General features: G+C 38.4%; 1 protein-coding gene across 1 annotated transcript; it reads left to right on the forward strand.

Annotated features, from left to right (window-relative positions):
- Window positions 1–512: 512 nt before the first annotated feature.
- Window positions 513–24,222, forward strand: LOC127456075 (E3 ubiquitin-protein ligase TRIM39-like). The gene is made up of 7 exons (XM_051724388.1): window positions 513–566; window positions 4,155–4,795; window positions 5,096–5,191; window positions 9,596–9,829; window positions 20,985–21,132; window positions 21,272–21,298; window positions 22,004–24,222. The coding sequence occupies exons 1-7, from the start codon at window positions 560–562 to the stop codon at window positions 22,546–22,548; spliced, it is 1,698 nt and encodes a 565-aa protein (XP_051580348.1). The 5' UTR covers window positions 513–559; the 3' UTR covers window positions 22,549–24,222.
- Window positions 24,223–25,352: the final 1,130 nt, after the last annotated feature.

The raw sequence follows: 25,352 nt of genomic DNA on the forward strand, positions 1-25,352 counted from the left end.
TATATTACCAATTCTCCAAGGGTATGCAAACTTTTGAGCACAACTGTATATATATATATATATATATATATATATATATATATATATATATATATATATATATATACACACACACACACACAGTATATACAGTATATATGTTAATGTGTTTAGCAACAAGCTGCAAGGTTCAATAGAGTTATTTCAACAGATCAAATGTAAGTTATGTTAACTCAGTTCATTAAGGTTTTCGCCACACAAAGTATTTGAGTACAGCCTACACTTTAATTTAAACATCAAAGAAACATATTTTCATTGTTTAACCCGTGTCCTCAATTAAATTGAGTTTAACACACACACACGCACATGCACACACACACAGATATCTATAACTTTTTTTCCAGTGAAGTTTTGTTTTGGTTTCAGCAAAACACAGTGAATTTCCAGCCTCAGGTGCATTAAAGACACGCCCACAGAGAGAAAGAGAGAGAGGACAGACAGGTTTTGTACAGGTTTTATTCTCACACGCCCATCACAAACCAGTAAAGCATTTAAAGACAGTACGACAGGACGCTTCATCATGCAGTGTAAGTCACATTCTCTGCTTATTCTGCTTAGAAAACTTGACTTTTATTGGTTTCTCAATAAATGCCAACAATTATGAGTTTGGTCATGGTTGATATTTTTAGAATATATAGAAGAACTTTAACCCCAAGTAAATCATTGTCACAGTATGATTCTGCTGTTGTCTGCTTTTGTTTTTACTTTGTTGAAGCCACATGCTCAAAAGTATTTCAAAGTCTTTTAATGAAATGTATGTCCTGCTCATCAAATCTTTTAATTTACAAATGTAATGCGCAAAATGTGCATTAACAGTATAATAATAATAATAATAATAGTAATAAAATAAAAAGAATGCACTGAACTTGAGAGTAAAGTTTGTGGATGTTGATTTGAACATACAGTAAGTGTTTATTAAGTTTAGGGACAGACAGGAAGAAAAAGTTGTTTGGATTTAAACGAGGAGCAGGTGTCTTGTTGAAGAATATCCTGTTGTATTACATTCCTGGGATAACACAATGACGTCTGCCTGCCTTTATTTGCACGTCCTTCACACATCTGATAAGAAACTGTGCTCAAGTTTATGCTTATATAAGCAGGAATCTCTATTCTTATTTGTTGCTGTTTGTGAACGTGATTGTAATGTGTTTCGTATTAAAACAAAGACTTTTTATTTATGGGGGTTTTGTGAGTGAATTTAGTTGTGTAAGTTGTGTATTTTAAATCACAGGCTGAACCCCATATTTCAGCATTAAAAGTACGTACTTCACCAGTATGGACGGTACACCAGTATGGCAACATACATACTATCACATCCGATTGTGTCCTGATACCACACACCACCTCGTCGTGTACTGTTTGCGTTTGCATGTCATCTAGCTAAATTCATTACCTTTGAATTCCTTATTGCACCACCTTTAGGTTCATACATTTAAAATCTGCTGTGGCAGCTTCAGACTATTCCTTGCCTTTTTTTTATCCAAAAATAAATGTAAAAAGAGAACTGTTACAAACTTCCATTGCATAAGGGATTGTGGGCAATATTAGCCAAAAAGTCAAACCCGTTCTTGCTCCCAAGTATCAAATACTGGCGCTTGACCAATAGACCTGCACGCCACTATAAAGGCCAAAAGTGCCCCTCAGCATCGGTGAAGTGACGCAGATGGTTAGCCCATTTTTTATGATCATAGAGCTAGTTTCTCAAAATATCTTGATAAATTTGCTGGTTAAATGTGTCCATGCTTGTCATTTTAAACGTTTTTTTTTTTATTTATTTTTTTAAGAAAACTGTATTTAATATTGATCACGCATTTAATTGTAAGCATTTAATGAGCTGTACCTGTATCTGAAAAAGTAGGAGAAATATTTGAATCTGTTGTTTTCTGTTTGAAGTTCATGTGACGTTACGTAGGTGGGTTTTTGTGTGTGGTTTCATCAACTTTCATCAAAGATACTTCCTGTCATTAATGTTACAACGTAAGCATCACTCAGGGTTCTGTTTTAGTTGGCCAACCAAAAGAGAACACCGGAATGAAACACGTTATCTCAGTAGAGCAGAATGTGTACAGAAAACAAGATTAAACATTCACCACTGCAAACTAAAAAATGTTGCTGAGTTCAAATTAAAAAAATGATCCCCCAACATATGTCAAGTTGACAAAACTATACCCCAGCATACAATTTCATGATGATTAAATTCCGATATCCTTCATGTCAGTCTATTGATACCAAAGATTTCTCGTTGAAAGCAATGGGCTTATCAGCCACGTTGCTAAACAGAAGCTGAGGGACGTAGTATTTGACACCTTGAGAAAGCATTGAGAACCCATTGGAAAATCATGCATAGACGTTGGGAATCCACCAGAAAACATATATCATCTGGGCAATTTTGACATAATTTTTTCAACATAGTATGATTGTGAAGGCACTAATACAATGTTTTCAGTTTAAGATGCCATTGTAGAAATGTTGTATTCACAGTCAGAATTCCCTCTCCATGTAGAATAAAACAGCTTTTATAAGGTTACTGATATGACTGGATTCTTCACTTTAATGTGAGTGCTCATGATTTCCTACATATATTGCAAAATTACAATTCATGTCTTTAGGAGTTAAACTTTTTAATGAAGAAAATGTGTCCATGTTTAATGTTGATTATTATTGATCAACTAGTATTGGTTTGATCTAATGACATCTCGATTTGATTTGATTCCGATTCAATTCCGATTATTTGGGCATATTACAGTTACAATGTCCATGTTGCTCAGCTAATTTGGTTAATTATTCAGGGGAAATTCTAACATGGCACATTATGAAATTAATTTACTTTTTTTTTTATCATTACTTTTTCATAATTTGTCACATTTTAGCTTTTAAAAAATCAACAAATTCTACAGTATGTATTCCATCAGTAAATATGATGTCTTAAAATTGCATATATTATGTTGCATACATATTTTGTTTTTATTACATGTTTATTGTCTACATGCATAATTTGTACTTTTACAAGTATTTGCATTAATATGCAGAACAAGAGCTAAAACGGTACTCTCATTAAGACTACCAGCTGTTCAGTCAGTGAGCGCATATTAATGAGAGAGAACAAGTACAGTTTCTTTAGCGCATCCATGCTATGTGTGATTAGAATAAATGTTCAGATCAACAATCTGTAAAGAACAGACAGGATATCAAAAGAGACATTATTCAATGACAAATGGATTGTGTAGTGGATCTCATCTTTGGACACACATTATATGGGACGAGTCAAACCAAACTTTTACTCTCAACACACAGTAAAAAGATCTCGGTGCCAAACTTTGCATAGAGCAAAAGATCAATATTGTGATTGTTCAAATGAAGATCGCAATTAACTGGAAAATCTACAGTATATATTTACCAAAGTCGTACATGTGATTTTGTTTGGTTCAACATATCTCATGTTGCTACTTGAATGGCGAAAAAACCCAAATCTCCAAAACATTTATTCAAGATTACATTTCAGTAACATATTTCAAATCAGCCATAAAATTCAACATCAATGGTATCATACATCCAGAATAACAAAATAGGCGATGACTCTGTCAAAAAAGCTATTGACTCTTTTAACTATTCCTACAGCCACCATATTGAGCTTTGCGATTTCTCCCATCTTTGATATCACAAACTATTTAAGATGGATAGTAAGATGAATTGGGACACACGAACCATGTTTACCCCAACTTTTGGTCTTTCGTCCTCTTTTCTTTTTCCTTTTGTATTTCCTATTCCATACTCTTTAGCCAGAGGGAAACTGGCTTCCCCAGCTGAGCCTGGTTTCTCCCAAGGCTTGTTTTCTCCATTAACTAACATCTTATGGAGTTTGCTGTTCTTTGCCACTGACGCTTTTGGCTTGCTTACTGGAGGATTAAAGACAAAAACATTAACAAATGATTTTCAATGAAGTTTTTCAATGAAACTGCCCATTGGGGACATTTGAGGCATTAGAGACACTACATTATGATATTCTGTAAAGCTGCTTTGAAAAAATGTGTGTTGTGATAAGCGCTATACAAATAAAAATGACTGTCTATTGCATTTCATTTAAATCAATGTCCTTCTCCCTTTACCTTTCACAGGCCCACAATCTCCAGGGCGTATGCTATCAGAGGAGCAGTTCTCCTGCTCCATCTGTCTGGAGGTGTTTTTGGAGCCCGTCTCCACTCCATGTGGTCACACCTTCTGTAAGGCATGTCTGCAGGGCTTCTGGAACCACAGCAAGAAGTTTCTTTGCCCCATGTGCAAGAAAACGTTCTCCAGAAAACCAGAGCTCAGCGTCAACTGTGTGCTGGCTGAGATCGCCGAACAGTTCCAGGGTCTGACGACGCTGTCTTCAGCTGGAGGTGATGCGGTCAACACTGGGTTTGCAAACTCAAACCCAGCAATTAAGGAAGACGATTGGGGAGACTTTGCTAAAGCAGGAGACATACCTTGTGATGCCTGCATTGGTAGGAAGATGAAAGCCATGAAGTCATGTCTGAACTGCCCAGGCTCTTTCTGTGAAGCCCATCTGAGGCAGCATAAGAAGGGGAAAACGATGGCCTCGCACAAGCTGGTGGACCCCATACACAACCTGGAGGACAAGATGTGCAAGAAACATGAACGCCTCCTAGATGCCTACTGCCGAAACGAACATGTGTGCGTGTGCAAGGAGTGTGTGGAGACAACACACAAATCACACAATGTTGTCTCCACTGAACGAGAGTGGAAGAAGATATCGGTAAATTTTATGACTGAAACACATTGGGGTGAATTCACTAAACATGAGTCTAATTCAATCTAGCGCAATCTGTTGCGAAACAGCATTGCATCTTGAGTTTTTAAATATTTCAAACCATATATAGATATGGTTTGGATTAGTTATGTAAAAAATTGGTTTTCTTATGGTTGTTTGCTGTTCAGTCTACAAAAAACTAAGCAGATTTGAAATGGATACACCAAAAATGACTTTTTTGCTGAATGCCTGAACAAGGTCTTGAAAATTTTGCAAATGAGACTGTTCTTGTTCATTGGTTTTCAGGGTCAGCTGGGCAAGAAAAGGTCAGAACTGAAACATCTAATCAAGGAGCGAGCTAAGAAACTCGAGGAGATCAAGCAGTCCATCAAAGTTATCAAAGTGAGTCCAGTTTCATTGCGTCATCTACAGGAGTCCACTGAAAGCATACACTGTATGGCCAAAAGTACAGTATGTGGAGACCTAAACACCACAACCATTTGTTCTTGGCATGAGTAGTGAGTTGCTCCTCCCTAACAGCTTCCACTCTTCTGGGAAGGCTTTCCACTAAACTTTATGTAGTAACATGGTGGGCGATGGTACCTGGATCACAGTTGGCATTCCAAATCACTCTAAAGATGTTTAATGGGGGTCAGGTCTGGGCTTTGTGCGCAAAGTTGAAAGCACACGATTATCAAGAATTTCACTGAATGCTGTAGCATAAAGATCTCTCTTCACTAGATTTATTGGAATATCCAAATCTTAGTTAATTAGAAGGGGTTGTCCACATACTTTTGGCCATATAGTGTATTTCATCCAACGTTTCCAACATTTAAATGGATCCAGGGTTTCTTGGGACAGCCATGGGGACGTTAGCTGGCTGGATCTAATCTCATTATCATTTTTTCCACAGAAGTGAAGAAGCATCTGTGGCATAAACAGCACTGAGGTTAGATTCAGTAAATACAGGCAAAACACAGGCCGTGATCTAAGACGTCTATGTTTTTTCTGTGTCCTTTAATAAGAAAACTCCACGGCAGTCTCAAGAAGAAGTCACTGTAGTGACTTTTTGCCTACATCATGGAAATGTAAATTTTCAGACTTTTTGCATGTGTTTAACTGCAATATGTTTTATCATACTTATAAATACATTTGTTTAGTTATATTATACTATAACATCAAAATTTTACATAGAGATTGTAGATTACTTTTATGATAATTTTATGGTAATTTTCACATTTTGAGCCGCAACTCTGACATTCTGAAAACTCCATTTGTAGTCATTAAATAATGATTGAATTTTCAATTGATTTCATTTTAAAATGCATGGTAGCCTTGGGTCTGAAAATCCTCAGAAATTAGTTTAAAGCATCATCAGAGTGACAAAATACGAACAAAGTTTTGGGGTTGCAGGCAAAAAGTTGCTATAATCATGTATTGTTAGGAGAGTGTGTTGAACACTTACATATACAGTGGCTCTGAAAATATCTGGACACTCGAGTCACACTTAAAATCATCTGAATGTCACTGCATTACACAACAAAATATCACTCGAAGTGAGTGTCATGATGCAAGAGCACAAAACTTCTCTACACAAAACCTCTTTTCCCCTCAAGTTCACACTGTTGTCCTAGCAGAGAAGCCACAGGTTTAGTTCATCAGATTAACTACAGACATGCTGCACTAATGTATGATAAGCACAAAGTGTTATACTACTTATTTTTTACAGTTTATCTGATTGTTGGTTGTGAAACGAATGTAAATGAGGCTTTTGTTCAGAAAGCTAATTTAAGTTAAACATGACAGGTTTTTTGTGATTAGGTGTCATTTGGCACGGGCCAGGCTTATGATTAGGAAATTAGTGAAAGCACAAAAATGGTGGAACTTGATGCAATCATGGACAGTGATTCCACATGTTTAAAAAGAGTTTTCTTAACTTAATCTCAACACTTTGTGTAGAAAGAACCTAGCTGAATTGTTTAAACCCAACAAAATTTGATGTGTTAATGTAACTTATGTTAATGTATTTATATAATAACTAGTGAAAGTGAATGTCAGCATTCTAAATACATGCCAGTTGAAAGCACAACAGAGTGTAGTTTAGTAACTATGCTATGGTTAGCACAGCATTTGTTCAATGAAGTGAGCCATCAGTTTCATGTGCGACATCTACCTGACCTCATCATTAGCTCAAGCTCCCCTCTTGGTAATGGTAATCCTAAAAACTCCAATATAACAAAGATTATTCTAAATCTTAACATAACAAAACATGAAACACTAACAAGTATCCCCCTTTATATTCATCTTGCACAAAAACACATAAAATAACACTTAATTTTAACATTTACTCTCCCTATCAAGTTCCATGCACAGCATGCTGGGAAATGGAAATCCTCTGCCCAGTTTCATCAATGCTACATTAACACCACAAAGAAATATTCACGTAGTCCCAACTCAAATGGATTAAGTAAACTTCCATTTTACAAATTTAAATGGATAGAACACAATGAAATCAAGTGGTGACAAAATGTTCTAGAATTTTGTGTTGCTTTTTTTTTTACCATCTGTTTGATCTAACACAACCTGTAAGAGCACTGCAAATATTTGCCCATGTTGTCACGCCCCTATTTAACCAAGGAAATAGGAAATAGTTCCCATCAAATGCTGCGTACTGAACAACACAAGCGCTCCATTTTAGAGAGCAACTCAAAATCCTTTAGTTTTTTTCGCAGGTGGAAAATAGAAATAATGAGATGATCATGTTCATATTTAATTTGTAGTTACAGGAAGTGCCATTTCCAAACAGTGGAAATGGGAAAATGTTTATTAAGCTTAAGTCTGCAACAAATGACACTTGTTTTGACAAATTGCTCTAAAATTGACTATTTCTGTCAGTGATATTATATTTTCCTCTGAAAGTGGAGGCAGTGTGTCAATGACATGCTGTAACAGTGTAAGGATAATGTGGCAGTTTTATGCTCATTCAATAAATGTATATAGAGCACAGGGCTAATTTTAGCAGCATTTAAAAATACAAAGAGGATTGAACTACATAAGGGGAGACGAGAGTGAGAGAGAGAGAGAGAGAGAGAGAGAGAGAGAGAGAGAGAGAGAGAATAGTATCGGCATACAGAAATAATTCATTAACCTCACTAATTCTCATGAAAGTTTTAATGATTATGCTAATGACTTTAGACAGACATAAAAACGTCCAATCAAGTTTAAGATACATTATGAGGGCAGATGAGGGGAACTGCCTCTGAAGTGAAGAGTTTGTGTTAGTATGTTCTTGGTGCTGTTCAACCGGTTAGTCCTGTCAAAACAATGATGGTTTGCATTACATAGAAAACTATCAAAGCTTTATTTTAAAGCAAGATAGCACAAGCACACTTTTCATAAAATGCATTTAAAGGTACACTCAGTCATTTATTTCCTCATTTAAAAAGTTTACTTCCAAAGAAATGAATAGCAAATCTGAAACATATGTATAAAATCATGACCACTCATGTGAGATGAAAAGTTCAGTCACATCAGTAACTTTATAAAAGCTTGTTTATTCTACCTGGAGCAGGGGCACCTCATGGGGGCAGCCATGTTAGCGTCGCTTAATCTCAGTAACTGCCCTGTTATTGGACACTTTCGGTCATGGATTAAATTCATCATGGCTGACTGCAAATAGTGAATTTCTACAATGGCATCTGAAACTGAAAACTACTTTGTTTGAATGATGCAGCATCCAGGCCACTAGGTGTCAGTGTAAGCCATACTTCAAGTCCTCATTTAAGTAAAAGAATACTTAAAGTTTCTTGAGAGTTATTTTGAGTAACTTTCTACACAAAACAGCCAGTGGTATTACCACAAGTTGCTCTATTGCCTGTATAATAAAGAATAAAAAAAAACAAACTAGATTTGTATTTTCTCAAGGAAATACTACGCTTGCAAGGCAGTAAAAGAATAGTCTTAAAGTTGTGGGAAGTTTAGATTTTATGTTTTCTGTGTAAATTAAATGCAGCATCAAAGCCCCTTTGCCATTGTAATGACAATCAACACACATCTTGTTTTGTGTCGGCTGCACAAACGAAGCAACACATCATTTTGCAGTGTAAATATGGCTATATGGTCAAATAGAAGCAAAAAAGACAAGACCAGTCACCATTTAGAATGCAAATAAATGGAAGAAAGAAGATTCTGTATGTAAATATTGTGATGACATTTCTGTTGGTTCCATTTTGAACAGCGCCCATCCATTTTTTCAGCCATCTTGGTCTCGTAAGTATTTTTCCCATTCATTTTTTCCACAGAAATTCCATAAAACCAAAGGCATGAACCAAACCAACCAGCTCCATGGTCAGTCACAACATTACAAACTTTGACTGAAGCAAAATGTATTTAAAAATAATGGACAAAAAGACAAAGGGACAAGACTGTGTCTTTAATGAGGGAATAAACTACAATCCCATGAAGCATTGCAAAAGATGTAATCAAATTAAAATGATGGAAAAATATTAAACTATTGATTTGAAGTTGTTGATTATAAGCATAGAAACAATATAAAATTAAATTTGTATGCAAAATTTTCAGAAATGTTCAAATTTGTAAGTAGTTTGAGTGTGTTAGGAGAGTGACTCGACTGCGTCATCCACAGTGCACCATGGGAGTGGGCGGTCCCTGCAGAGCTCTTTTGCCGGGCTTTTTTTGCTGCAACTCTCTGATTGGTGTATCATTTCTCTTAAGGATTATGGGTAGTGTAGTGCAATGTATGTTTAGCACAGGCATCTAAACATGCTCTTCTCAATGTGTGTTCAGGAGAACAGTCAGAAGGAGATGGAGGAGAGCTGGGCGGTGTATGCAGAGCTGCAGAGGTTGTTGGAGCAGTCGCAGGCGCAGCTGCTGGAGCTCATTGCAACAAGACAGAAACAGGCGGAGCAGCACGCCAGAGAACTCGCCAGTGGCCTGGAGCAAGAGCTCAACACATTAAGGAAGAGGAGCAGTGAGCTCGACGCTTTGGCTCAGACACAAGACAAAGTGCTGTTCTTACAGGTCATTACGCACATAAAATTAGGGGTGTATCGACCCATCAATTTGGATCGATGCATCGATCCAATGACCAACGATCCAATGTTATCGATACAACGCGTAAATATCGATATAGAATTTTTTTTAAGATGTACTTTTATTTTAATACTCATGTCAGCCACGTCCGTAAGCATTTCCATCAGGTGATGAAGCAACCTTATTACATTCATATGACTTTATGAGCACTAAATATGCTTTTCATGTGGGACACGGATGTGCGCGGGGTCTTCGAAGCCAAATTGTGCTCTGATATCCGTGCGGCGTGCACACGCATCAACCGGGCTTCCCGTGAAATGGGAGCTCCATTGACAGGATACGTGCGAGTGCATCAACCGGGCACTCCTTAAAATGTGAGCTCTCATGACAAATGCAGACTTTGAAGTATCGGCAAACATTGGATCACAGGCCAAGAGAATCGATTCAAGATATCATATCGTGATGAAACGTCCCATTTACACCCCTTCGTAAAATAGATAATGAATAGTTTACCCAGATATGAAAATTCTGTCATCATTTAGTCCCATTTACTTACTATATCTGTGGAACACAAAGAATCAGTAACACTTTAAAATAAGGCTACATTTGTTAACATAATAACATTAGTTAACATGATCTTACAATTAACAATAATTTTACACTATTTATTAATCGTGGTTAATATTAGTTGCAACATACTGTATACTAATACATTTTTAAATGATAAATTATATGTACTAACATTAGTTTACATGGTTTAATATTGAAAAAAAATTAAGATTTATATAAATTATATTCTTCAAAAATATATTGTTCATTGTTAGTTCATGATACATAATGCATTTACTAATGTTAAAAAAGTAAATCTTATTATAAAGTGCTACCAAAGAATCTTATAAAGCCATACGTCCATGCATGTAGTGTGATATGTAATGTGATATGTAATTTAGGTAGGGATAATATGGACATGTCCCTGTCAATTTTTTGAAAATGGGAAATGTCCCGACCAACATTTGGGCAGTTTTACCACACAGATACACTTTAACTTCATACTATGATTTTAAAGGTCTTTAGTATAATTATTCATGAGTAAATTATGAAAAAAGAAAATTGTCCTACTTCTTCTGAAGCAGTGCATAAACAGTGTTGTCACGTGGCACCTTTTACTTTTCTCAGTGTTCTTCAGGATGCACCAATCACAGTCGTTTGTACGATAAAATATATATATATATATATATATATATATATATATATATATATATATATATATATATAATAATTTTCTGGAGATTACACGGGTGGATTACATGCTATCCTTGAAATTAACAGATTTGTTTCCTGCCCAAGTCAGAAATGTTCTTAGTTGTGCATGCAGCCCAATGAAGGATTCTGCTTTTTCTCTTGGTAAGTGTCCTCTTGAGGAAGACACCTTAAAATTTTGAGGTGCAGGATTTTAAGATGCCTGTATAACTCCAATAAATGTTTTATTTTGCACATTAGAGAAGAACATTGGGATAGATTGAAAAATAATATTTTGTCAGTAAAATAAGGCATTTGTTATCAAAAAAGTAATTAGTTTTATGCGAAGCCTAAACAGGGTGACTAGATTCCTGCTTGTGGAAAACAGGACAGCCCCCTCCCAGCAAAAATGAAACTGACGTATCCTTACCTACATAGGTGCAGATCAATGCGAAGTAGAGGGTGTATCTGCATCTGTAACTGTTGTCACCTTGTACTTTTCACTGGCAGCAATTTTTCTCATTGTGTGCATGTCTTTCAAGAGTTTATCGTAAAATGTAGAGCGGTCCAGTCCAAAATTAAGACATAAGAAAAGCATTGCCTTCATGACTGTTACACTGAGTCAAGATTTATCCTGTGTCCGTGCTGCGTTCATTAATGAGAACACACGCTCCACAGATGCAGATGTCCCAGGCAGGCATAAAACAAACTCCACGACCATGGCTAAGACTCCGAAGTTGATTGTCTTGCTTTCCAGCTCACGAAAAACGTCTGTCCATCTCTCAGACACGGCCGTCTTGTTCATGTTCAGCTCAGTGATGCGACGAGTGACAATGTTTTTCGTGCAAACTCACTCATCAAGGAGCGTGATTTCGTCAATCAAGCCTCCAGTGCATGGTTAAAAGTGGCTGTTTGCGGAGGTCACGTGACGCCATGCAAGAAGCAGACATGTGAACGACGAGCTCTGTGCACTTTGCTAAATTCTTTATTATTCTCATGTTATAATCTGGTGAAATTCGATACACCCAGTTACACATTTGCTCTTTGAGGTAAAACATGGCAAAGAAGTCAAAATCATCAGGCTCTGGAGACATTAAAAGACACTTACATGTTCATGATGAAAGCACCAATAGGCCTACAGACCGGGGATTCGAATTGGATGGCGCGGCGGGAGAGGAGATCCAGCGTCAGCTGTCCAACATATCGGTGATGATGATGAAGGTGCTTGCTGACTTGGAGGATCTCGCTGTAATACGTCGATCGATTACGGCGATGGAAATAAAATTCTCTGAGTTAGTTACAAGAGAGTCAGATGCTGAGAAACTAATCGATTATTTGGAGTCTTCGGAGAGGGAATTATCCGCTAATCCGCCTGCGACCATAGTTGATCTGGAACGTGTTCTTGAAAAGCTTGAAGATCTTGAGAATAGAAGCCGCAGGAATAACGTCAGAATTGTTGGAATTCCTGAGCATGAGGAGGGCAGAGATATGGTGAAATTCCTAGACGAGTTCTTCCAGAGTCTGCTCGACATAACAGGCCACAAGCTGGAAATCGAGTGAGCTCACAGAGTCCCTGCTCGGAGATCTGCTGAGGGAGATAGGCCACAATCGATTCTGGCCAAATTTCTGAGGTCATCCGATAAAGATCACGTGTTGTGCCAGGCGAGGAGCCAAGGGAAGCTTTCTTGGAGTAATCATAATATATTCTTGTTCCCAGACTTTGCGAGTTCGACATGAGAGAAATGCGATCGGTTTAGGGAAAGCAAGAAACTCTTGCATCAGCGGAAGATCACTTTTGCTCTGATGTTCCCGGCCAAACTGAGAATAGAAATGAAGGTCGGTCGCAAAGTATTTACATGTCCAAATCAGGCAATGTCTTTTATTGAATCAGTGGGTGAGTAAACCATTGGGTGTTTCTCATGTGAGTGGGTCGACTCGATGTACTTACTCTGGCTTTTGAGGAAGCTGGGCGTCATTTTGGTTTCTTTTTGCGTTGGCTCCGCCTAGCGGGTGGAGTTTTTTTGTGAATAACACTTTCCTTAAAGAAGCTTTTGCATTGACGGAAGATTACGTTTGCATGGAAGTTCTCGGCCAGTTTAAGAGTGGACACTACGGATGACCGCAAAATATCTACATGCTCACACAAAGGATGTCTTTTATAAAGTTGACGGATTGTGTAAGTCATGGTATATACTTTTATGCGGCCTCCGAGTGAATTGACTCGACCATCCGGGGAACCGGGATGTCGGTTTTGTTTCTTTTTGTGTTGGCTCCGCCTAGCGGCTGGAGCTTGTTCTGTTTACGGGACACTGGAATGATTACATCATCCGCTGAACTCATAACAGCTGGCTCACTTAACATTCGTTTGTCTATCCGTGAAACTGAACGGTTTTATATCAGCTGAAATTTGTTTTGTGGAGGATCACACCTTTAAAACATTTCTGTGAATTAATCTAAATGTTCTTTGTGTTCATTCTTCCTTTTGGCTGGGAGTTATTTTACAAAGTATTTTCTGTTATGTAATTTTGCTTCACAAATTTGTGAGGCAAAATTGAGCAATCCGATGGCAAAGTTGTCATGGGGGCTCGTGGGCGTTCATGGACCTTTTGAGTTTAGAGGGACTGTCGCCGGTTTGCGCTCTCGTGCGTGGGGTTAATGCGCACGTTATTCTTTTTTCTGTTTGTTTTGTTCGGGGGAAGTTTGGGGTTTGATTGTTTCACTAATGGGGAATGTGGTCTGTATAATTTTGTTTTCGACACACAATTTTTTATTTTTTTATTATATCAAAATGTCATTTGTTAATATGAGTGTACTATCTCTCTCCACATGGAATGTGAATGGGTTGGGGCACCCCATAAAAAGAAGGAAGGTTATTTATTTTCTTAAGTGTAAGAAATATGATATAGTGTTTCTTCAAGAAACACCTTTCTCCACAGGAAGCGGAAAAATTTGGGAAGATATGGGGTGGGCATGTTTTCTTTAGTGTTGGCTCAAGTAAGAGCAAGGGAGTCATTATAATGGTAAATAAACATCTATAATTCAAATTTCTCAAACAGATTAAAGATAAATTAGGAAGAGTCATTATTGTTTTAGCTGAAATTCAGGGGCAAAGGTTGATTTTGGCTAATATTTATGCGCCTAATGCTGATGATCAGGGCTTTTTTATAGATCTTGAAGGGATGTTGCAAGCCGCTGGCACCCCTCATGATATAATATTGGGAGGAGACTTTAATCTGTTGATGGATTCAGTCCTTGATCATAGTGAAGCAAAAGTGTGTAAGCCCCCTAGAGCAACATTGACGCTTCACAGGATGTGTGAAAATCTTGGTCTTGCAGATATTTGGAGACTTTTGAACCCATCTGGTAGAGACTATACATTTTTTTCATCAGTCCATAAGATTTATTCTAGAATAGATTTTTTATTTATTTATTTATTTTTTATATCCAAGTCCCTCATTTCATCTGTTGTGGATTGCTCAATTGGAAATATCTTAGTCTCAGATCACGCCCTGGTGAGTTTAGAGGTGGTGCCACATACGGAAAAAAATAAATCATATAGTTGGTGCCTTAACGTGTCCCTTTTGCAAAATCCTGAATTCCAACAAATGTTAAAGACTGCAATCAATGTTTATATGGAGACCAACTGGTCCTCGGTATCCTCTGTGGGCGTGGCTTGGGAGGCACTTAAGGCAGTTTTTAGGGGTCGGATCATACAGTATACCTCATTCACCAAAAAATCCAAAGCATGAGAACTCATGGAGTTGGAAGGAAATATTAAAAATGCCAAAGCAGAGCTGAAGCGCCGTTTGTCATCCGATGGCCTCGGAGAATTATCTTGATTGAAATACAGATATAATACTATTTTGTCATGGAAAGTGGAGTTTTGGTTATTCAGGGCAAGACAGTCATACTTTGAGTCGGGGGACAAAGCAGGAAAACTTTTGGCTAGATATATAAAGCAGAGAGAGTCTTTTTCTACCATTCCCTCAGTGAAATCTGCTGGTGGTGAAATATTTACCTCGGCCATTAATATTAATAATGCTTTTAAAGAATTCTACTTTGATCTCTATAGTTCCACGTCTTTGTCTACTGATGAAGATATTAGAAACTTTGTGGAACCATTAGATCTCCCTAAACTGACGACTGAGCACAAAAAATCTCTTGATTGTGAGATAACCTTGGAGGAGCTTGGCGAGGTTATTAAGGCCTTACCTACAGGCAAGTCTCCGGGGCCTGACGGCTTTGCTGCTGAGTGTTTCAAATCTTATGCTACAGAACTGGCTCCACTTTTGCAAGAAGTTTATACTGAATCATTAAAGAATGGAAAGCTTCCACCAACCATGACACAAGCCCGGATCAGTCTGATTCATAAAAAGGACAAAGATCCAAGCGAGTGTAAAAGTTACCATCCAATTTCCCTGATCCAGTTAGATGTAAAAAATTTTGTCAAAAAATTCTGGCTAATCGATTAAGTAAAGTTATGACATCTCTTATACATATAGATCAGGTGGGATTTATTCGGGGCTGCAGCTCTTCTGATAACATTAGGCGTCTCATCAATATCATGTGGTCAGTAGCGAATGAACAATCTCCGGTCGCTGCCAGCTCACTTGACGCCGAAAAGGCGTTTGCTATGGTAGAATGGGATTATCTTTTTAAGGTTTTAGAAATATATGGGTTCGGGAGTACGTTTACTGGATGGATTAAGTTACTTTATGGACACCCAGTAGTGGCGGTACAAACAAATGGACTAATTTCAGTTTATTTTACTCTGGATAGGGGCACCCGGCAGGGTTGCCCTCTTTCCCCATTATTGTTCTGTCTTGCCCTGGAACCATTAGCAACCGCGATAAGAAAGGAGGATAATTTTCCAGGGGTGGTGGTGGGAGGTATGGTGCATAAACTCTTGCTTTACGCAGATGATATTTTATTATTTGTCTCTGACCCCAGTAGATCTATGCCTTGCCTCCACAGAATTATTAATTCCTTTTCTACGTTTTCAGGATATAGAGTCAGTTGGTCTAAATCCGAAGCTTTGGCTCTGACAGTGTACTGCCCAGAAATGGCTTTCCAGCCGGGTGCTTTCCAGTGGCCCAAACAGGGCATTAAGTATTTGGATATTTTATTTCCAGCAAATTTGTGTGATTTAGTTAGAGTTAATTTTGACCCCTTAATAAAACGGTTTTTGAGCGATGTGGGCAGGTGGGCTTCATTACATTTATCTATGATTGGGAAGGTTAATGATATTAAAATGAATTGTATTTCAAAATTAAATTACTTACTGCAGTCCCTCTCTTATTTCAAGCAATTTGATAGCATATCAAAGTCCTTCATTTGGAATGATAAGCGTCCCAAATTACATTTCAATAAGTTACATAGGCTGATTGATAAAGGTGGGCTAGTCCTAACCAAGATTTTATTTTATTATTATGCATTCGGTCTCAGACATTTGGCTCATTGGCTGCTTCCACCTAAGAGAGCCCCTCCCTGGTTCTGTATAGAACAGGAAGTTCTTGCCCCTATTTTGCCACTGCAGAGCCTTTCTATCAAATTAATTGGAGAAGCTAAGTTACATCCCGTTATTTCGCACTTGAACTCGGTATGCACAAAAGTGTCCAGACTGTTTCATTCTGACATTTTTTTAAATGTTGCCTCGAGCATATGGCTGAACCCCAAACTATGCTTCAACAAGTCCCCTTTTTGCTGGTCAGAGTGGATTGGGAGGGGGGTTACTACACTCGGTGACCTATATGAGAATGGAGTGTTAAAATCCTTTCAAAATTTGGTTCAACTTTTTGGGATTCCTAGATCTCAGTTCTATAAGTATTTACAGCTGCTCCACCTGCTCTGTCCTGGTTTTGGGAGTGGTTTACACCCTCCTAAAGCAGCAGATACTCTGGGAGTGGTGATTACTGCTTTTGGAAAAGGTCATGAGGCATCGGTGTATTACTCCCTACTAATTCAGAGTCTGAGAGACAGAACTTCAACTTCTCTTAAGAGATTATGGGAGAAAGATCTAAATTTTGTATTGGAGGAGGGAGAGTGGGCTGGGATTCTAAAAAACGTCAAATCTGCATCCAGAGACGCAAGGGTTCGCCTCATTCAATTTAAGATTTTACATAGAATCTATTGGACCCCCTCTAGATTGCATAGGCTTGGTCTTAAAGACACACCCACCTGCTGGCGATGTCAATCAGAAGACGGAGTCACAACCCATGTCTTTTGGGGGATGTGTTAAGATGCAAGAATTTTGGATGAGGATTCAGAGTTTTATGTGTGAGGTTTTGGCCTCTCAAATTTAATTTTGCCCCAGACTCTGTATCTTGGGAGATGGGGCAGTCATTAATTTGAAGAATAAGCACATGAAAAACTGGGTCCTAACTAGTGTTATGATTGCCAGACAGATCACTTTGAGGAGTTGGAAGTCGGCTGGAGCGCCCCCGTTTCAGGAGTGGTGTTCAGAGATGGCCAGAGTGGCAGCTCTTGAGGAGGGGGTATCCAGAAGACTGGGAGTCCTGAAATGTTTGTGAAGAAGTGGGGCAGATATCTGTCTTTTTTGGAGGGCTCTCGGGGAGGGAGAGTGGAGAGAGAGGTGTAGGGGTTTAGGGTTGGATATTGATTCTGTATATGTGTGTTCTGTTATTTATATTTAATGGTTGAATCAATAAAAAAATGTTAATCGAAAAAAAAAAAGTGGCTGTTTGCTTGAGTGTGAGCCAATCCTATGTTTAGTGCAAGGATCGCTGAAAATGTCTCTTAGAAACTTTGGGCATTTTTCTTGAGAAAGAAAGTATGTATGCAGACCATCGAAAATGTGTAGTATTCTTTTAAAAGCTGGACCAAGAGAGAGGAACGTGTGTTGCCATGCTGCAGTAATTTCTGATAGTCCAGCTGCACAAAATCATAAAAATCTTTGAACTCCTTCATGCACACACTGTGTAGATACAGAAGTATTTGTACACCTTCAAAGCCAAACTCTCTAAATATTTTGGAAGACAATCCACTGCTGTTTGCAATGTGTTATGGATGATGTGTGCATTACAGCCAATACCTAAAATTTCCTTTCCTAGCTTTTACTGCAGCTTTCTCCAGATATTGCCTTTACCAGTTCTCTTAACACCTCCAAAGTTTGCGTTAGTGTTGTCGGCACAGAGCGCAACTAGTTTTTTCAAGGCCATGTTTTTCAATGACGTTGGAAATGTAGTTAGTTTGCAAATCTGATGTCTCACCTGGCAGAGCTGAAAAATCCATTATCTTGACTTTTATACCATGTAGTGGATTAAAGTAACACACAAGCACAGGGAACAATTTGATGTCTTTGTGATTGGTTGCATCCACAGTCAACGTGACAAACACTCGCGCACTTGTCCAAATCTCTGTGAACTTCTTCCTCTGACAAAGGAGAAAGTCACATTGCATATGACAGCTTTAGATTTGGTGCGGGCAGAAGAAAATTTAGGATCATACAATTTCTTGATCAATTTCGCAGTGCAGTTAACCGACCAAAAACAACAGTATGGCCGAGCACAACAGAATAATAAGCAAAAAGTCCTTCAATTGCGTGCACTTTATCAATGTGGCCTCCATGGGCGGTGGAAAAGCGAGCTCCACAAATCTCACACCTCACTATACTAGGCTCTGTCTGTGACACCTTTTTTAGAAATGTAAACTATTTTTGAAGATCCTCATTAAATGTACATGCACACTTCCTTGACATTTTTCCAGCCGCAATTTCATCTGTGTGCTCTTTCAAACTGACTGACTCTTTAATCAGTTCACTAACTGGATGTATATTGATAGGGGATGTGATTGGATAGCTTAATCCAATCATGTACTTCAAATAACACAGTGTGATTTTATTGGTTTTACAAGCTGTATCCTTGGCTACCTTTGATTAGAATACTCACGTGACTGAGAAAGCCACTTAGGCGATAGAGAAATTTAAGGAGAGGGGACATATGGGACAAAACACGATTTTTTCAGAATAAGTCAGGACACTAACAAAAGTACTTAAATACGGGACTGTCCTGGGAAATATGGGACATCTGGCCACCCTAAGCCTAAAGCCTACTTTGTTCAGGAGGCCTACATTTCCAGATTAATTTTTCCAAGTTAATAAGCAATATGAGAAACGATTATGTAGGAGTGAGGGGAGCTGGAAAGCAGAAAGTTGGAGAAAATCGTCATATACTCCATCAGTGGCACGTGAGCGGCGCATCAGCATTTGGCTTTCACACTGGCTGCATCTCTTCTGCGAGACAGCAAACGTCTCTGCGTGAAAAATAATGTTCTTTCTGGGATCCAACGTCAAATATTTAATTTTAAAATGGCATAAATTACCTACAAATATATTTTAGAGAGTGGGTAATGGTTAATAATTTCTTTTTTCATGTAAATTCATGACAAGGAGGAGCACACATCACAATGCTATTGCTAAATAATTTGCATAGACCTCCAAACACACAGGGTGATCTCTACAGTATCCACTATTATGGGGTTATGTACGTGTCTTTCATTCCAGCACATTTTGTTGGGGTTGGGGAGGGGAGCAGAACCCCCCTAGATCCGGCCCTGTGTCACGCTCCAAAAAAGACAAACCCTCCCCCCCCAAAAAACAAAAAAAGTAGACCATATGACCTGTGCACTGTATTCCAAGTCTTCTCAAGCCATATGATGGATCCGCCAAAAGCTCTCAAATTCACAGAGTTTGCATTCCTATTAGAGGTAAACCGATATATCGGTTTTACAGATTAATCTGTGCCGATAGTTGCTTTTTGGAACTATCTGTTATTGTCAAAAATCTATTTCGATTGTTGCTGATAATTTTTTCATAATTTTGTCATTTCAAAATAAGAGTCCCCAGTGTGTTTCAGGCTTGTTTATACTTAAAGGTGCTGTAAGCGATTTTGTTCATGGAAAGGTATGGAAAAAATGTTCCTACTCCCTTAAAGATATTAATGAAATAAGTGTCCTGAGATATCTCACCTGTCACAGCTCTAAACTAACAAAAATGTGTCCGTGGACCGTGGAAAGTGACGCTTTTTGCCTGTCAATCATTTTGCGTGTTCTCTTAGTATTGTAGCTGCAGCGAATTATTGAGGCATAAAGCATTTTTATGCCATGTTGCTCATAACAGTTGTCAGCTGAGGGTGCTATTTCGCTGCTGTTGTTTTAGACAACCGTTGCTAATCCAAAGGCTCAGTCTCATGGAAGTAGAACGGCTGAAATCACTTCCAGCACCTTTAAAAATCCCGTATTATGCACCAAATCTTTTCTGAATTTGATTGGACAAAAAACTGCATCTGGGAGTTTATTTTTTGGATTCTTTGTCTTTGCCCACCATAGTAAAGAAAATAATATATATATATAATATATATATATATATATATATATATATATATATATATATATATATATATATATATTTATTTATTTTTTAATTCTATAAATCGATTTTAAAAACTATCGGCCGATTAATCGGTTATCTGTCTTTCCCACCATATTAGTTATTGGTATCGGCAAAATCCACTATCGGTCGACTTCTAGTTCATATTTGAAAATGCTATGACAGGTTTGACATAATGGATGCCAAATGTAATTGGTTCTCATGTGTGTCGCAACCGAGCGTGACGTGCTAGTTCAAATGTGTACAATTGAGAATGAGATTTGAGAACAGCGGTGGATGGGAAGATTTTCAGTGAATGACTTCAATTTTTGCCTGTTTATTCTTCAGTTTACTCATCAGTTTTCTTTTGGAATGAAGTATTGTATGTAATGTATTCTATTAGATTTATTAGACATTTCAAGGTCCACAGTGTATGTGTTTGTGTGCAGATCCATGGATCGTATGCATATGCATGTATCTCTGCTAAATTAACTCACAAAAATATTTAATCTCTTGCAGTTTCTTCCCTCTCTTCCTCCTGCGCCGGAGCCGTCTGATTGGTCAGCAGTGTCTGTAAACACGGACCTGTATGTCAGCACCATCAGGAAGTCTGTCTGCTCTCTGATGGACAAGTTCCAATACGAGGTCAAGCGGCTTTATGTGAAAGGTAAATAATCATGTCAAACCCTTTCCAGCCATGTCAAAATGAAAGTTGTCCAAAATCAGCTCTCAAGCATATCACATTTTTACCTTTCATTTGTTTAATGATTTTTGTGATTTTAACAATGTGTTTATTTTCCTTGCAGAACTCAGAAATATGCAGAACTATGCCAGTAAGTGCTATTTCTATTGCCATCTGAGCACTGTTAACAGAGTCTAGAGATCATTTGATTGTTTTAATTACTGGGATTGAATAATCAAACCTAGAGTGATGAATGTTTTATCTAATTGATAATTAAACCGATATGAGAGGCAAAGGTTAATTGTATATCAGTGTTTATTCCTGAAGTCCGCATTCTCTTTCTACTTTTGAATGCTTAGTTGTTTTAGACTTTAGTTGTAGTGTGTACACAATAAAGAAGTGTGCATGTTTTCATAATGCTCACTAGAGGGCACACTTGACCTCACTACCACTGCATTAGGAACGTAATGATTTATGAAAGTAACAGCCCTGTTTAGCAGGTTTGTAAAGTGCCTTGTTAATTGCATGCCATTTCTATTTCGACTTTACTCAAGCTATTGATTATACTTAAGAGGTATTTGAACTGATGTAAAATGTAATTGGCCTATGGTCAATTCACTTTATGAAGACATGTCCCATCAGTCACCAACAAAGCCTTGGACCTACAGTATAAACGATGCATTATAATTATAACCATTGTTGAAGATTGATGACTCCATAAAGTCAGTGTCAGTATGAACTACACTACCCATAATTCTTAAAAGAGATCCACCAATCAGAGTTGCTGCTGGTAGCATGGAAACGGAAAACAAACCAAAAGAGTGCAGATGTAAAATGTGTCCTCTCTTTTCTTAAGGTGAGGTGATCTTCGATCCTGCGACAGCGCAGCGTGATCTGTGTCTTTCTGAGGACGGACGGCAGGTGTGCTATGAGGTGCAGCGCAAGAGCTCAATAAATTCAGACACGCCACGGCGCTTCAGCCCGGCGCTGTTTGTCTTGGCGCGTGAGGGCCACTCCTCCGGGAGACACTACTGGGAGGTGGATGTGGGACACAAGACTGCCTGGACCCTGGGAGTGGCCAGAGGTTCAGTGCGACGCAAAGGGGAGATCCGTCTCAGTCCAGAGGGTGGTTTCTGGTGTTTGTGGCTGAAGAACGGAGAAGTGAAAGCCCTTACAGGCAACAGGTTTCCTCTGCATCTCGCCACACTACCACAGAAGGTGGGCATCTTTCTAGACTATGAAGCTGGCCAGGTGTCCTTCTTTGATGTGAAGGGGCACTCTCATCTCTACACCTTCACTGATGCTTTTACTGAGAGTATCTACCCCATCTTCAGCCCCTGCGTCAACCAGGATGGAAAGAACCCTGGAGCTCTGATCATCACCGCCGTCAAACACAGCTGAGACTGAAAACACACTTGTCGATTTTTCCTCTGGGGTTTAGGGGGTGTCTCTATTGTTTTCTGGATTGTTGCAAGATTGTTGTGTTACAAAACTTTGGATTCTGGACAAATATAATGAGCCTGATCTCATGACAATTACGTGACTGTGGTGGCATTTTTGCAAAATGATATTACATAGTTTATTACATGTATTGCGGCAATGTCCACTGTGTGGCGCTAAAAGCTAATTACATTTTCCACAAAACAGATGAATTTGCTGAAGCAACCATGTCATATTGTGGTTCTTCTGTGACACTTTTGGCTCAAGTGTCGATTTGCATGCTCTTCAGGACTCGTACCCTGGTAATTTGCATCACAAGTGCAACGCTCTATCAGTTACCGTGCAATTTGATCACATTTGAACAATCTTGTAAATGTGGTTAGCTATGTAATGCAAACATTAAAATATATCGTCTTACGAGTTATGCACGTAGAGTACAAGTGTTTCAATGTTATAAGATAGCATTGTGTGAGGAACAGGGTGAAAGTACGTGTTTATGAACTGATAATCTGCAATTCTAGTGTCTCTCAAACCGCCGCATTACATACAATGGGCCACATAAAAATCATTTTGCAAAAATGTAGGTATAGTAACGTTATTTTCTAAGACCAGGCCAAATATAACCCTTTTAAGTTGTGAGTTCACTCTAATAATGTGGCAAGGAGCGCCATTTGAAAACACAGGACATGAACCAGCATGTATTTAGCGTGAGAAGACTGCAAGTTACTTTAAAAGATCCAGAGAGTTGCATGCATACACATATTTCAGGGCAACATGCTGTACTATAATTGAATATTGTGAGAGTTTTCAGACTTTTGTGTATAATTATTAACTATAATATCTTTGCAGTATCCACATTATTTGGTTTTAAATTACTTATCAAATGACAATATGCATAAGCTAAATGGTGAATAAATCAACTGTATACAGTGAGGGTTCAAAAGTCTGCAACCACTAGTGACAATTTAAACCCGATCTCATAACAAGTTATAATAATAGTATGAGATGGCGAAATCATATGAAATCATACAAGTTGGCTCGTATAAAAACTTATGACTTTTACTCCCATAGAGAAAGATAAAAAAAACAACAAATTATGTTACTACAGTTTTTTCTAAGTAAACCGCTAATCTCAACCTAAACCTAACCATGACGGCCCCTGACCTTGAGTATAATAGATTTAACATGGTCAATGTCTTCAGGGTTGGGAGGGTTACTTTTGAAATATATTCCACTACAGATTACAGAATACTGTATGTATAAATGTTTTCCATCTGAAAGGACTAAATATTAAATGAAACAAATGACAATAAAATGCAAATTAATCTCTTCAGTAATCAAAATACTTTTTGAATGTAACTGTATTTTAAATACCAATTATTTAAACTGTAACTGTAGTGGAATACAGTTACTTATATTTTGTATTTTAAATACGTAATCCCGTTGCATGTATTCTGTTACTCCCCAACACTGAATGTCTCAAATTTGTTGATAGAGGTCTCAGACGTTTGCACCCCATTGTATGTCAGATCGAATATATATTTGATGTGTTGATTATGATTGTATTTTTGCTCAGGGTAACATAATGTTTTTTTTTTTCTAAAGGTTTTCTATGAGCTTTTCATAACTTTTCAATAAAACTTATTGATAATATTAATTTCTGTGCCATTGCCAGTAATAGACAGACAAAGAATGCATAAATGCAAAGATAGATAGATAGATAGATAGATAGATAGATAGATAGATAGATAGAAATTAAAACCTGGAAGGAGAGTGGTGAACCGTCAGCTTCGCAGAAGAAATGTGGTCAGAAAAAAATCTTGAATGATTGTGATCGGAGATCTCTAAAACACTTGGTGAAGTCACATCATAACAAATCGACATTAGAACTCACGGTTATGTTAAATAGTGAAAATAAGAGCATTTCCACACGCACCATGCAACAAGAACTTACAAGATTGGGACTAAACAGCTGTGTGGCCACAAGAAACCACTTGTTAGTAAGGCTAATTGGAAAAGAAACAACTTCAATTTGCTAGGAAGCATAAAGATTGGACTATGGAGCAATGGAAAAAGGTCATGTGGTCTGATAAGTCCAGACTGACCCTATTCCAAAGCAATGGGTAGCTCAGCAAGGGTAGCTCAGCAAGTAAGACGCTGACTACCACATCTGGAGTCGTAAGTTTGAATCCAGGGCATGCTGAGTGATTCCAGCCAGGCTTCTTAAGCAACCAAATTGGCCCGGTTGCTAGGGAGGGTAGAGTCACATGGGGTAACCTCCTCGTGGTTGCTATAATGTGGTTCTCGCTCTCGGTGGGGTGCGTGGTGAGTTGTGCGTGGATGCCGCGGAGAACAGCGTGAAGCCTCCACACGCGCTAGGTCTCCGCGGTAACATGCTCAACAAGCCACGAGATAAGATGCGTGGATTGACGGTCTCAGACGCGGAGGCAACTGAGATTCGTCCTCCGCCACCTGGATTGAGGCGAGTCACTACACCACCATGAGGACTTAGAGTGCATTGGGAATTGGGCTTGCCAAATTGGGGAGAAAAGGGGAGAAAAAAAAAGAAAAAAAGAAGGGAAGCGATGCACCCTTCATGCATAGTGCCCACTGTACAAGCCTCTGGAGGCAGTGTTATGATCTGGGGTTGCTTCAGTTGGTCAGGTCTAGGCTCAGCAACGTTATGCAGCAATAAAATGAAGTCAGCTGACTACCTGAATGTACTGAATGACCAGGATATCCCATCGATTTTTTTCTTCCCTGAA

Source organism: Myxocyprinus asiaticus, chromosome 2 (assembly GCF_019703515.2).
Source record: "Myxocyprinus asiaticus isolate MX2 ecotype Aquarium Trade chromosome 2, UBuf_Myxa_2, whole genome shotgun sequence".
Classification (NCBI taxonomy): Eukaryota; Metazoa; Chordata; class Actinopteri; order Cypriniformes; family Catostomidae; genus Myxocyprinus; species Myxocyprinus asiaticus.